The sequence below is a fragment of the Solea solea genome, chromosome 19 (assembly GCF_958295425.1).
Source record: "Solea solea chromosome 19, fSolSol10.1, whole genome shotgun sequence".
NCBI lineage: Eukaryota > Metazoa > Chordata > Actinopteri > Pleuronectiformes > Soleidae > Solea > Solea solea.
In genome coordinates, this window is record NC_081152.1 from 14,080,489 (window position 1) to 14,094,210 (window position 13,722).

General features: G+C 40.5%; 2 protein-coding genes across 2 annotated transcripts in view; one reads left to right on the forward strand and one right to left on the reverse strand.

Annotated features, from left to right (window-relative positions):
- Positions 1-734, reverse strand: part of ndufa8 (NADH:ubiquinone oxidoreductase subunit A8) — a 3,706-nt gene extending 2,972 nt beyond the window's left edge. The window contains exon 1 of the mRNA XM_058618054.1: positions 551-734. Within this exon, the coding sequence (XP_058474037.1) occupies positions 551-601 (51 nt within the window). The 5' untranslated portion in view covers positions 602-734. The remainder of the gene's footprint in view (positions 1-550) is intronic.
- A 125-nt stretch (positions 735-859) lies between these two features.
- On the forward strand, positions 860-13,585 carry morn5 (MORN repeat containing 5). The gene is given in 6 exon segments (XM_058617296.1): positions 860-1,092; positions 1,789-1,936; positions 3,300-3,411; positions 3,612-3,743; positions 12,947-12,984; positions 12,986-13,585. Coding segments are annotated over 6 exon segments (558 nt in total). The 5' UTR covers positions 860-1,045; the 3' UTR covers positions 13,067-13,585.
- Positions 13,586-13,722: the final 137 nt, after the last annotated feature.

The window sequence follows — 13,722 nt, forward strand, 5'->3', positions numbered from 1 at the left end:
TGACACATTTGAAGATTAATTTAATAAATTACAATATTCAAAGTTAGTCTACTATTAAACATAAAACAACCACCACCTGTTACTATATCATTTATGATATCACTTCTACAGACACCTGACTTTCAAGGACAAGTTCATTGTGTCAAAAGAGAACGCTGCTGACATTACCCTGACTGAAGTTTGTTTTGGGTCAGACACTAATGCGAATGTGCACAGAGGTAAAAATACAGCGCAATTCAGGACTATCAATAACAGTTGAGACAACATTTATTTACCATACTTCACATTAATAGGGCTGTCTACACCGACAACTTCTTATTACAATACACATTTTATTTTCTATGAAGCTGCTATGGTCGCTATCACTAATATGCCCCGACACACACGAGCAGTTATTGCTCAACAAAAATAATAATAATGCCGTCATAAATCTGAGTTATTTCAAAAGTTATCAGCGGACACACTAGCAGTTAGCGTTAGCAGCTAGTTAGCTCGCATGCCCTGTTGTCCCAGTAGTCTTCAATCAAACTCAGCATTAACCGCGTCTCACCTCATCCACTTTCAGGTCCTGCAGCTCGGGGATCTCCAGCGTTGCGGACATGGCTGCGCGTGGAAAACAAATCACGAGGAGAAATCAAACTGCTGAAAAACATTCAAGGTCCTCGTCAGGCTCCGGGACGAGCAGCGACGAGGCCGAGGAGAAGGTCAGTTTACTTCGCTGCCTGCCGGGGCGCGCGCTCTGATGACGTCAGAGACGGAGCGCAGGAAGCCGCCCGCATACGTCGTAAAAAATAAAAAGTAAAAATAAAGAAAGAAAGAAGAAGCTGTAACTTGAAGTTGAAAAAAAAAGTCATTTTATTTGAACATTCGCTTTTATTGCACCGTAAAAGCGTCACAGTGTTCTCTTTACACTGTGCAGAGTCACCAAGAGTTTCTCTCCCGTTCTGTTGTTGCGTTGCCACGGAAACGACTCAACGCTCTGTGTGTGTGTGTGTGTTTCAAACCTGCAGTTTATGTTTACGTTGATGAGGACAGCAGCACATTAATGGAGATCACTGGGAGCAGTTACAAAGGAACCACAAAAAATGGCAGGTAAATTACTATGACTGTAAACGGCAATGTTCACACATTCAAATGAATAAGACAAACACTTGCATTTCATACTGAACATAATTGCTGTTGATTGGATTGTTCAGTTGCATTGTAATATTTCATGTCTTGTTCTTTGTATAGCTGTATATTTTATATGATTCTAGTATTTCACTAATTTTCTTTGTACAACTGTGTAGTATGTTCCTTTATTTATATTGTCCATCCATCTTCTACTGCTTTATCCTCCACATGAATGTAATGTCACAGTATTGCTGCCTATAATGACTTTGTCAGACTGTGACTTCTTCATGATACAAAGTGACTTTTTCTCTTCACACCTGAGCTCCTCATAAATGTCTTTTTGTTTCTCCAATAAACTTTATTTCCAGTTCCATTATATACAAAAGCTCTTGATAGGAACATGTACATCCTTCTTGCAATATAGAAATATATATTCATTATAAATCTAAAATCTGCAAGACTCTATACATAATTTACGACTTACCTTGTTTGCATTTAACAACTAAAAGGAAGGAGTGTACTATTTTGTAATTTGCATGAATGGTTATCATGAATGTCTGAGTATTTCCTCTGATGTAATAAAAGGGTTTTACTGTAGACAAATGAAGTCTACCTACCTGTCGATAAGTGGTTTATAGTGAGTAGTTAGTGGTGACCAGCTCGTCCCTTCGTCAGGATGGAGGGGAAAGGAGAATACACTTTCCCCACAGAAACCAAGTATGAAGGAGAGATGAAAGATGGAATGTTCCATGGCAAAGGAGTGCTTCACTTTCCTAATGGAAGTAAATATGAGGCCACTTGGGAAAACGGCATAGCTAAACAGGTGAGGTTCTGTGTCTGTGTGTGTGTATGTGTGTTATCCAGGTTTTTACTAATGTTGTGGGGACCCATATCTGTTTGGCCTTGTTGGGACATAGTTAAGTTTGGGGCAAGGGGTTAGGGAATACATTATGTCTATGATGTGTCTTCACTAAGATATAAAAACAAGTATGTTTGTCTTTTAGGTGTTACTAATGTTGTGGGGACTCAAATCTGTTTACACAGTCACATTGTGGGGACAAAAAGCAAGGGTTAGGCCAGTAGTAGTTAGAGTAAGTCTGTAGGAAATTAATGTAAATCAATCCAATGTCCTCTGAAGTCATGGAAATCAGACCCTCTCTCTCTCTCTCTCTCTCTGTGTGTGTAAGTGTGTGTGTCGTTAGAATACATGGATCCACCCCACACACACGCGACTGTGTTTTACATTGGTTATAGTTGATATCACATCTGGTCCCTTTTAGCAATCACTCACCATTATTGTCGTAGTTATTAGGTTTCTCTCCCTCTTTTCCTGTGTGAAGCTGCAGTTTCTCCTGCAGTCTTTCATGGGCTTTTGCCACAACAGCGATCACTCCAATTATTATCATCACTGCAGTCGCGGTTCATGTGAAATGATAGCAGGTCTGAACCGTGACAAACCTTGGCCCAGGCCTAGCCGCACCTGCATCAGTGCCAGTCCAACAGAATCTAGTTTCACTGGAAAAGAAACAAAACTGTTCAATAAACTGAAACCTCGTTAGGAAAACATGCATTCCAGTGAAACCTCTTAATTTCTTCCTGATCCTTTTGAAATACTGCGTATATGTTGAGCCTCATTATCTTTCATGACAGTTAATGTGCATTTAAAGGGTCACATGACAAAAGTTTAATTGTGTACAATTAATCATTAGTTGTAACTGTCAGTCAAAACTAAACATTTCCTCTTCTCTCCTCTTCTGTTCTCTTCTCTTCTCAATTTCCACCCCAGTTTCATTCAAAACTGCAAACAGTTTTGGTTTTCATCCTTTGAGGTTTCGAGATATCAATCACTACGACTTATGCCTCAGCCAAAAGACAATGGAGGAAAATGTAAACCTTTGCACAGGATAACCTCCAGATCCCCCAAAGAAATAATCCCAACATTGAGGTCTGTGTGTTATTTGCTAAAAGGGGCATTGTTTCTCTTGTTGAGGTTTCGGGGTATAATATCTTTACTGCTTTGAGGAGTGAAATGAATGAAATTCCCTTTGGTGTCATTGCTCTGTTGTGGTTACAGATGCAGATAATAGCAACGGTTTGATGGGGACACTGAAACAGCATGTTCTGATCTGATCTGATCTGGGACAAGCAGGAAGTAAAGATGTATGCCATTTGTTTGGATTGACCAGGGGTTGTTTACCTTTGCTGACGGCCTGCAGTACCAGGAGGAGGACTGGGACTACTGCAATGGTGTGGATAGACGCTTCTTCAGCGAGAGGTGCAATGGACTCAGACCTGCAGGTTAGAATCATGTGGCAACAGCCATACAACACAAACTTCACAGATGTCACCGACAACCAGACTCCTACTGTCCATTTCCCTTTACATACGATCATCACTTGCTGTTAAAGACTTGCAACTAGCAATTTTTTTGCTAGACTAGACTCTTTTAGTTGTGCAACAGAATAATTCAGTATGAAACATCTACTCTATCTATACAGGAGACTCTCAACTAACTGATCTGCATCCTCCACACGTTATTCCGGATTCATGTTACGACTGCGGGGATGGATTTTATGATCCCGCCGCGAGAGTTGTCACATCCTACACTGGCAGATTCCTCAGGAACGCAGGTGAGGCAGATAATATCCTGTTATTATCCCTGTTGTGACGCCAAAGATGACATCCAGAGCAACTTTGGATACCTTCTAACCCAAAGGTGCTTTTATTATACCATTATCATGGACTAGCAATTATAACTGTGGAGATGAATTATAAATGGAGGCATTGCAAGCTACAGTCCACAGTCCAAATATAAGTTACATGTTCACAGCTTCTCGATCATAGTCAGAAGCCATTTCTCGCTGTTTACATTTCTTCAGTTTGTGCATACCTTTCCTCCGCTAACTTGTTGCCAAATTGGCTCTATCTGTGTATGTTGAGTAATATCCAGGCATCTTTGCCTGCGGTGCCAAGGTAAATGAGAAACTCTGAAGTCGAGAGCAAACACAAATTTACTTTTCAAATTAAGCACACAACAAGTCCAATGAGAAGTCTTGTCAATGATAGATTGCAACGCGTTTATATTAAAACACAATTCATCAGCTCCACTTGTTTCCATAATTGATCATAACTCGGAATAACATTCAGTTGAAACCATGTTATTGTTCATTTATCTTATATTTTCAATTTGCAATTTACAACACACACACCATGAGTTAGGCTTCAGGGTTATAAGAGGCATGAAACTGTACCTACGTGTTTGCAGTACTCTGCCAGAGTCTTGTGATTGTTTCAATTGTTGTTTCGATAACATTTTTATTATTTAAGGAAGGAAATGTCCACTCAGGCCTATACCTCAGGAACATCCACAGACTTAAAAGTGCAGCGGTCGGCCAAATTAGTACTGAGGGAGTCGTTGTGGCTGCCCGGTCGTACTGCGGGCTGTAAAAAACCATGTTTACTTTTTAACAACGTTTCTGAAAACACACCTCATAGAAAAAGCATAACTGAAACCACTTTTTTTTATAAATCTGGTGAAGCTCTAGAATCAAATTTGTCCCAGTCAAAACCTTCTGTTTTTGCCCTTAGTGTAATAAGCGCAAGTCTGACAGCATACAGTGTGGTCACATGGGAAACATTTGACAACAGCAAACCTCTGGAGTGATTTTAATTGGATTATCCCTGGATTCTCTGATGGAAGATTACTGCTACAAGCCATCTGATAAGCATGCTTCTATAAGCCCTTTCAGTCGTTTTGAAAAGTTTTGTCCTGTGTTATTTGTCAAAGGACGAAAAAAATCCAAGACACGTTTTTTCCACTGAACAAGTGCCTGGTTGTGGAACTCCTAATGTGAAGTGAATGCAGTTTGTCAGGTGTCCAGATAGGAATTCCCAATTTCTGACATCCTTTGTACGTCATGTCGCAAAGCGCTGCCATGTTTTTACATAATGTTGTGAATTAGGTCAGAGCTGTGTGCATGAAGGTTGTTGGTTCAAATCTGTATGGGGTATGGATCTTCACTCAGTGCCTATAGAATCTTCTTTGTATGTGAATGGATAGTTTATGGGTTTTTAATTGTTCCTTACAAACCAGTGTACATTTATTTTATTTTACTTATTTATCCTTTATTTAGCCAGGAAGGTTCCGTTCAGATACATGTGTTACGAATCAACCCGAGAGCAGTTTAACAGTTTATTCAGAAAGGTTTAACAAACATGAGGGGAGTAGTTGAAGTGTGCGATCAGCAGTGAGGGTCAGTGCAACAAGCGGGAGAGCACAGAGATTATCTCTGCAACCACTGTGTCTATTTGAATACTTCGGGTGTCATAGTAAAGGGAACAGTGCATGTGTCACTGGTGAAGAGTAAATGAAGATGGCACACAAAAAAAAAGAAAAATCTTAATCTGAACCCCTCAAAACATGTTTCTTTCACGACGGTCCATAAGACGACTTTGAAGGTGTTTGTTTTTTTTAAAGAAGGCAAAGTGTGTGTGCAGTGAAATTATAATTTGCAGCTCATTCCATGTCCATGGAAAGCAGCTGATCCAGGTGCAAATCTTCACATTTCAGAATTGAAGTTTAAGTTTGCGATAAAAATCTGTGAATCTACTGCACCGGCTACTGCATATGCATTTTGCCATTGGCTTTCTTAGTCCACACGTGTGTCACTGGTACACTCTTTCGTCACCGTCTCAGCACGAGGCTCGTTGTCCCAGACTCCCTCCCCGCTTTAATAAATGCAGACGGTGTCACTTTTGTTGCCTCTCTTCTCTCTCTCCAACGCTTGAAGCGTGGTATTGAGCGATTGAGAGTCTCTTCTCACTGAGCACCTCAGTCAGTGCTTCAACTCGGTGTCAGATTTGACGACCAGACCACGACCCCTTCACTGTTTTTCAAAATCCATCATTGGGTGGAGTTAGTTTCAGAAGACGGTCTTTAGTTACCCTTTGACATATACACTATGTGTAAGGACACGATCCCTGGAAGGGTTGGAGGTATGATTCCCCACCCCTTCAAAAGTACAGATGTAAATCTGAGCAGAATATTTGTATTCAGATGAACTATACTTGCAACACAATACAGCTCCACACGCTTTTAAATCTCATTTACATACTGTATGCGTAGAGACAGAAGGAAACAGCGGCGGGGATCCACATCCTCATCCTCGCCAGATGTCATCAGCATGTGTGAGGAGACGAAAATATGTTTTGCGAATTCCTGCTTGATGCGGATTGTTCATCATCATTACAGTTCTGGTATTGATCAGTGCATTGATGGAGCGAGAGACCGGGAGGAAGAGAACAAAAGGGGAAGAATGAGGGGGAAAAGATTTTTTTTTGGAAGTTGAGATGAAAAAGGAGAGGAACTGCACTTTCCAACAACGCTCCGACTGTTTTGATTTAGATAAATATGGAGTCAAACAGGAACTATTTAATTGATGTGTGCCTTGTTTTTTGTAGTGATTATGTGCACGTGTGTGGACAGATGTTTGTGTAAGTCAAGTCAAGTCATTTCTTATTTATAGTGCACCAAAGCCTAACAGAAGTTATCTCAGGGCATTTTTTTTTTTGCCTTTATTTGACATTCGAGGGTAGGGGTGGGAGGTATCCCGCTTCATTAGCTGCATCCTTTGGAGGCTGCATTTTGGGAACTATCCATTCTTCGGAGGATACACTGGCTTGACTGGATGTTCTAGGGTCCTTCAAAGGCAGTCGACGAATGTGTCCTTTCGTCACCCGAGGAGAAAAAGGTTGAAGCCATTGAGCCGAACCACTGTCACACCGTCCTAACTTGTCTTCACACAAACTCTGTGCTTCTCCTTCTAAAACACGGCAACATGGCTGCTGTGAAAAGGCCAACTGGTGATACACGGATAAGCAGTAGGACCCTTTAAAAAACATGAACCCAGTTAGAATATTTTATACCCCCATACACACATAGGGTATATGTCTATAATGTGGTATATACAGATCACATGCCCTCTTTTTATTCTCACTCCCTCTTTGTCTTGGAATATCATTCTTGAGACGCCTGCTCCTGTATCCTGTGCGGATTTATTTTTCAACCCTGGGAGGTGAGTGAGGACACGTTTGTCAGTATGTGTGTGAACGCCGACTTTATTGCATAATGGCTTCCGCCTAAGACGAGAACTGCAAGGAAGATGGGACACTGGGAAGACCCACCCTAGCAGTGGGGGGGGGGGTTCTGCTGTAGCAAGGAAAGAGGAAGGAGCTCAGCATGTAATCGTCACAACTGGTGGATGTAAGTCCATAAAGACGTGAGGGCAAAGCATATATATAAACAAGTTGCAAAAAAAACCCGATACATATGGAACTGTTTTTCCAACGCAGATGATTCAAGCTTGACTCTTTGGAATGAAATATTGTAGCTTGGAAAAAACAAGACAGTCCAGTCCCACTGTTCTTAGTTACTGTTGCTAACATGAACAAACAGCCCTTCTTGGAGTTGTGCCAAGTGGTAAAACAATAGGATCTGGTGCTAATACCTCCCAAGAGGTGTAGAGTATTTTTGGAATTGAACAGATTTTTTTTTTGTCGGCAAGGAGCCGCTGAATTGCCAGCATGCATATGAGGGGATTTGTCAAGACTTCGAGTAGGAATAATAGAGGAAGTGATAAAATATCAGCCTCCAGTGTCCCGTGAGCTCAAAAGTAAGCTGTGACATTTCTGAAATGCTTAAAAGTGATCCGGTTATAGCATGTTTCAAAACTGCAAGCCAGTCATTTACAATTTCACAAGAGGCAGCTCGGGTCAGTCATGAATGTGTGTCAAAATATCCACGAGCAAAGCATTGCAAAACCCAAATTCCTCCCCAAATACGAGTCAGCTTGGATAAACAATTATAATGGTAGGGCCTGCGCAGCACTACAATGAACCATAATAAGCTTAAAGGGATTCTGGGTTTTTTCGCTGGCCACTAGTTTATAGCATGCCAAGCGCTGCTCTGAGTCGTCCTACCATCCATGAACTTTTAAAATATTCAATTATTTGAGATGACAGAGCAAAACTGCTCTCCTTGCCATGTTTTGTTTGTTTTGTATTTACTGGTTTCCTCTATTATTTGCAGCTTTGAGCCGGGGGGGGGGAATTGTGGTGCATGTGCACAGTCCCCGATGCCAGCTCGCATCTAACTCTGGTCTGACTGAATGTTTACATGCAATAGTTCTTTGACTCTCAATCACATTATCCGGGTGTGTGAGTCTAACTTTGAAAAATGTGGTGTAGTACCAGATTTCAGTCGATCTAACGCAGCGTTCCCCAATCCTGGTCCTCGGGGACCCGGGGCTTCTCCTGCGTGTTTTAGATGTTGCCCCCATGTTGCCCCCATGCTACAACACACCTGATTCTAATGAGCGGCTCGTTAGCAGGTTTTTGCAGAGCTTGTTGACGAGCTGGTCGTTTGAATCAGGTGTGTCGGAGCAGGGCAACATTAAAAACACTGATCTAACATGTTTATGTATATTTCTAGTGACTAACATAATCATTTAATTATTTATTTTCTAATGTAAGAGGTGGGTTACAACCTGGACAGGTTACTAAATACTACTTTATATCGGGGGGGCACAGTGAAACTACACTGGGTGTGAATCAACACTATCATCACAATCTGATCACATATTGATTCACTGAATAGTGGTAAATATGAAGCAATATCATGAGCCCATTTTATACACTTAAAACTTGATTTCAGTGTAAAAAATAAAGGATAAAGGAGCAACTTAATAAAATCCTCTTGTTGCTTTAACTGAGTTAGGGCAACATGTTCATCAAACAGTCAACTAATGTAATGAAATCTCAAAATAAGAAATAAAATACAATTTTGTTTTAGAGTCAGTGGATCACACTATATGGAAGCAATTGAAATACATTGGCATTTATTAAATAATAATATTTATTCAAGACTTATATATTCATATAAAATGTAAGAAGCAACGAAAACCCTGTTACAAATTCAAATATCCAAATTAATTTTAAATATATATATTCTTCAAGAACAAAGGTGCGATTATTGATTGATATTTTCACTTTGGCATTAATATACTGTATCATATCATTCAGTCCAGATGAATCAACCGTTATACGTACTGTGTTGTGAATGATTGCAGGTGGTTTTCATCTCCTTGAATGACTCTCAGGCAAATCAGTGCATCTTTTTCTTCATATTATACAAAAGGAACATGCTGCTAATTATGTAATTTACAAGTGGCTACGTTGACATTAAACTGAGAGAGGATGAACAATAATGATGGTTACAGGTTACAGGGTGTTACAGGATGCAAAAAGATGTGTGAACAAGATCATGCAACACATAAACACACAAAAATCATGAATTTCCCCTGCATGCAAAAACAAAAACAGCTCATGTTAAGCACTTAATAGACATGAGCGGCTCAGGTTTGAACTCTGATTTGATTTTGTTTTGATGTTCTTAGTGATAGCGAAAGCATCGCGGCAAACATGTGCTTCCACTTGCAGCCACCTCACTGTGTCACAACACGGCGTAAAAAAGACAACCGACGGACAACAACACAATGAAACCATTACGGCTAAATCTGAAACACAAATCGCATAATCAAACAACTAAATATTTTCAATACAAACAACTTGAAAGTCTCTGGAAACTTAGCTCCCCCCCCCCAAAGCTTTTAAATTGTCATTGTTGTTGCTCCAGTTTGGAGGTGGAATATAAAACATTTGCATTACTCAGTAAAACAGTAATTAAAGAGCAGTGTGGGGGGGGGGGGGGGATGCACAGGCCACATCTGTACAATCAGATCTCCACCATGACTGATTGAGTGTGTCCTGTTTCTACAAACAGACACACACAGTTATGTATATTCTCCCCTGGCAACAGGCAGCAACACTCCGCAGCAGAGCAGGGCCCAGCGGCAGCTCCAGCAGGGGCCATGTGTTGCCATATTGTTTGTAGCATTTTCCTGTTTCTGGAATAACTGCTTCCTTTCGAAAACCTCGCAGCAGAAAGGGTTCCACACCGAAAAACATTCCCCTGCCAAGGAAAACACCTCTGGTGACCAAACCACGGGCCCTCCCTTTGTCCTTGTCCAGCCGAGGTGTTTCTCAGACAGATAAGATCGGGCCAGGGCCTTGGGGAGTGGAACATATATCCTCACACTGCCTTTCCTGAAACTCTAATTTTTCATACATCAGACACAAGTTAATCCTGTAAACTGTGACAGATGGATTAAAATGTCCAAAGATCAATATCTGGGCTTCTTTTCTGTGGCTGCTCTGTAGAATTGTGACAGATGACTTAAGCCTGTTTAACACTTACATTAGCAGGTAAACCCAGGATTTTTAGAGCCTATAAAAAGGTAATTCCTATTGCCAGTTAGGGTTAGGGTTAACATCACGTCCCCTGCGTCACGTCTGTCACCTGTGCATGAATTGACGTCACGCATGAGCCAGAACCAAACATGTCAGAGGAGGAAAAACAACAATTACAAACCATTTCTCTCAGTGATAATGTTACAGCGGTCTTACTGTGAGTTTGCCCATTTTTCCAGAATTACTTTCAATATCTGGTTGTTACTTACAATTTACTGCATGTTAAAATGGTGTATCTACAATTTGAAATGAAGAAAAACTAAAACTTTTATTTAGAAATAATGGTTGGACACGAACAATAGATTTTGTGTGTTAAATTTGAAATATGTACAGTATATAACACATAACACTCAAATGGGAACTATGTACAGGCGTTTTTCAAACTCTCTGGGGACAAAGATGCTGATTCGCTGGTTTCCTGAAACAGTGCGAGTGAAATTACCGTAATAACCACACATTGACAGCTTTCAGAAACCTTTGGAATTTTTCCGATAGCACAAACTGTTGCGTAATTACGGTAATGCAAAGTGCGCTTGCGCAAACGTGTCGTCTGCGATACGCTTGGTGTTAAAAGTGTTAAATAGATAAAGATATCTCTCAAAAACATGTTAAAAAGTAGGGATTTATAAATAAAAAAAATTGACGCGACAGTGAACGTCTACTAAACACATCCCCTCTGGTGAAAAGCCATTTAAAGTGGGAGTAAATAAAACGAGGTGTTATACACATGTAAGAATGTTTGTTTTGGTCACATTCACATTCAGGTGAGTGTGCGTCCAGTTGGAAACCACAAACTGTGTTTGCACAAGCTTTTAATGACCCTGCATGTAGCAACTACAGAGACATCTTTAAATTGAGCTCCTCATATGATTTAGATTAAAAAAAAACTTTATTTTTCTATACGTCGGGATAAAAATCCAGCAGATGCTACAAGAAAGCAGGTTTTCTACAAATTGATCCATGTCTGTCTGTCTGTCTGTCTGTCTGTCTTTGTGTGTGTGTGTGTGTGTGTGTGTGTGTCTTAATTCGCCGCCATTAGATTGGAAGGAAACACTTTTCCCTCCGAGAGTATTTTAAGGATTAAAATAAACAGACTTAAACAAGGTGCCATTATCGCTTCCACACACTCTCTGTGTGTGTGTTTGTGTGTGTGTGTGTGTACACTGTGCAAAGGTCACTCATGCAGGTTGTAACTGTCAAGATGGAGATCAACCAGAAACCTTGTTTGACAAACACAAAGTGTGTTTGTGTGCGTGAATTTGAACAGCATGACACGCACGTTAATAACGCGATGCTACTTTATTGACATTTAAATCTCGGCTGAGCAGTTAAAACCAGTCTACGTTACACTGATTTCACCTAAACTGGTTAGTTTTGAACAAAACCGGAACAAAAATGCCCCCCCCCCCCCCGCTGCCTTCAAATTGCAGGAAATTAAACATATATAATACCAGCCACCTGTGCCATGAAATAACTCAGGGTACCAATTGCACGTGACTTAAATACGGCGAAAAGTGCTCCTTCACGATCTCAAGAGGGCAGAATTACAGCAAATATGAAAATGCCCCCAATCTAATTATCATTAGGGCAGGTTGTGGTTTGTGGTTAAGTGAGGTTAGTCTCATGGCAACACGGTGACACGGTGTCACGTCGGCTTTGTGTAATTGCTTTCCCCCGCTAACAAGTGTGTCACAAAGACTGGTGTGAATGTTTGCGCGGCAGCTGTCCCCGTGTGTCCGATGTGTTCAATTGACCTCCCCGATCAGAGCAGGTAGAGGAACAGAGAGACAGTCAGACAGGGGGACGAGGGAAGGGAGGGGGGGGGAGTGTTTTGTTGTTGAAGTGGCTGTTAGTGTTGACGCCCATTGCTGGCAATTACACACAATCAGTCCAAAAGCTGCAGACCTGCTCGCCCGTACAATGGAGGCCCGCGCGCAGTGGAACCTGGGGGTGAGGCCCTGCGAGTTGCTCAAGTGCGTGCAGCTGCACGCGCTCCAGAGAAAGCTCACTTCCCCTGCAATTAGCTACACATTTCAGTTTTGACAATGAAAAAACTGGTTTATTATCATCTCCTCTGGCAGTCGTTTCGGTTTAAAAAAAAAGATTGCAGTCCATTTTTGGGGGGGCTTATTATTTATTGGTGTCTGAAGTGTCTCTGAGAAGTTATTTTCTGGTAATTGTCAGCGTTATCTTGATTTGACACATTTACCAGCCACTTGAATGGCACTTCACTGTCGCAGCCACACACACACAAAATGACCTGCAGTTTAATTATGCAGGCTACTGGAAATGAATACAGCTCCTCGCTGTGCACCCCTCCACTCTTCAATCTGCGGTTTGAATTTCTGTTTCCTATTTGGAGACAGGTCAAACGTTTAGAGAAACAATTTACTTTTCACCCAAACTTTGTTTCTAGTGCCATTACCAGAAAAACTCTCGATAATTTCAAATTAAATCTTTCCAACAGATGACTCAGAACACGAGTGGATTGTGTGCACTTGTCGAAAAAGCCCGGGATGAGGCCATTGGCACGGATCCTGATAAACCGTCTACAGTCAGACATGGAGAGAAGAGTGATGTTAATTGATAAATATATATTTAATCAAACAACATTGAATATTGAAACTATAGAAAATGTGTGTGTGTGCAAAGAGGGAGAGCTAAGGAGAACTGAAACGTGTGTTATATTAAATAAAATGTCTGTTATAGTGGTTTGTTACATCTACAAATCTATCATACTTCATGTAGAAATTGTTTTCTACTAAACTGTGTGTTTAAATGCAGTTTTTGTATTTTATGTCATTTGCTTAATCCTTAAATTGGCCCTGGAAACAAAGATACACATAATATTCAAGATCTGACCATGGAAATGTGAAACACTCGTGAACATTTAAGTGCTAAATCTATTAAATCACCAGGGTTGTTGTAAAGATGTACGCATAATCTAAAAGAAAACAGAATAATCACCATTGAACGAATGTTTGCATGTACAAAACAATTTGTTTGCAGAATATTTTGCATGATGCAACATTTCTGCTTTATGAAAACAGATGTATTACATATGAACGCACACACACGTATAAGTAAAAAGCAAATATATCATTCTTCATTAAAAAAACACATTGATAATATAATTATTCACTTGTTTTATTTGTATTTTTGTCATTAATCATTGTGTCCGTTTGTCTTTGAGTTGTCGCTCATTTTATGATCTAAAAAAAATGATCCCAAAAAAACACAAAA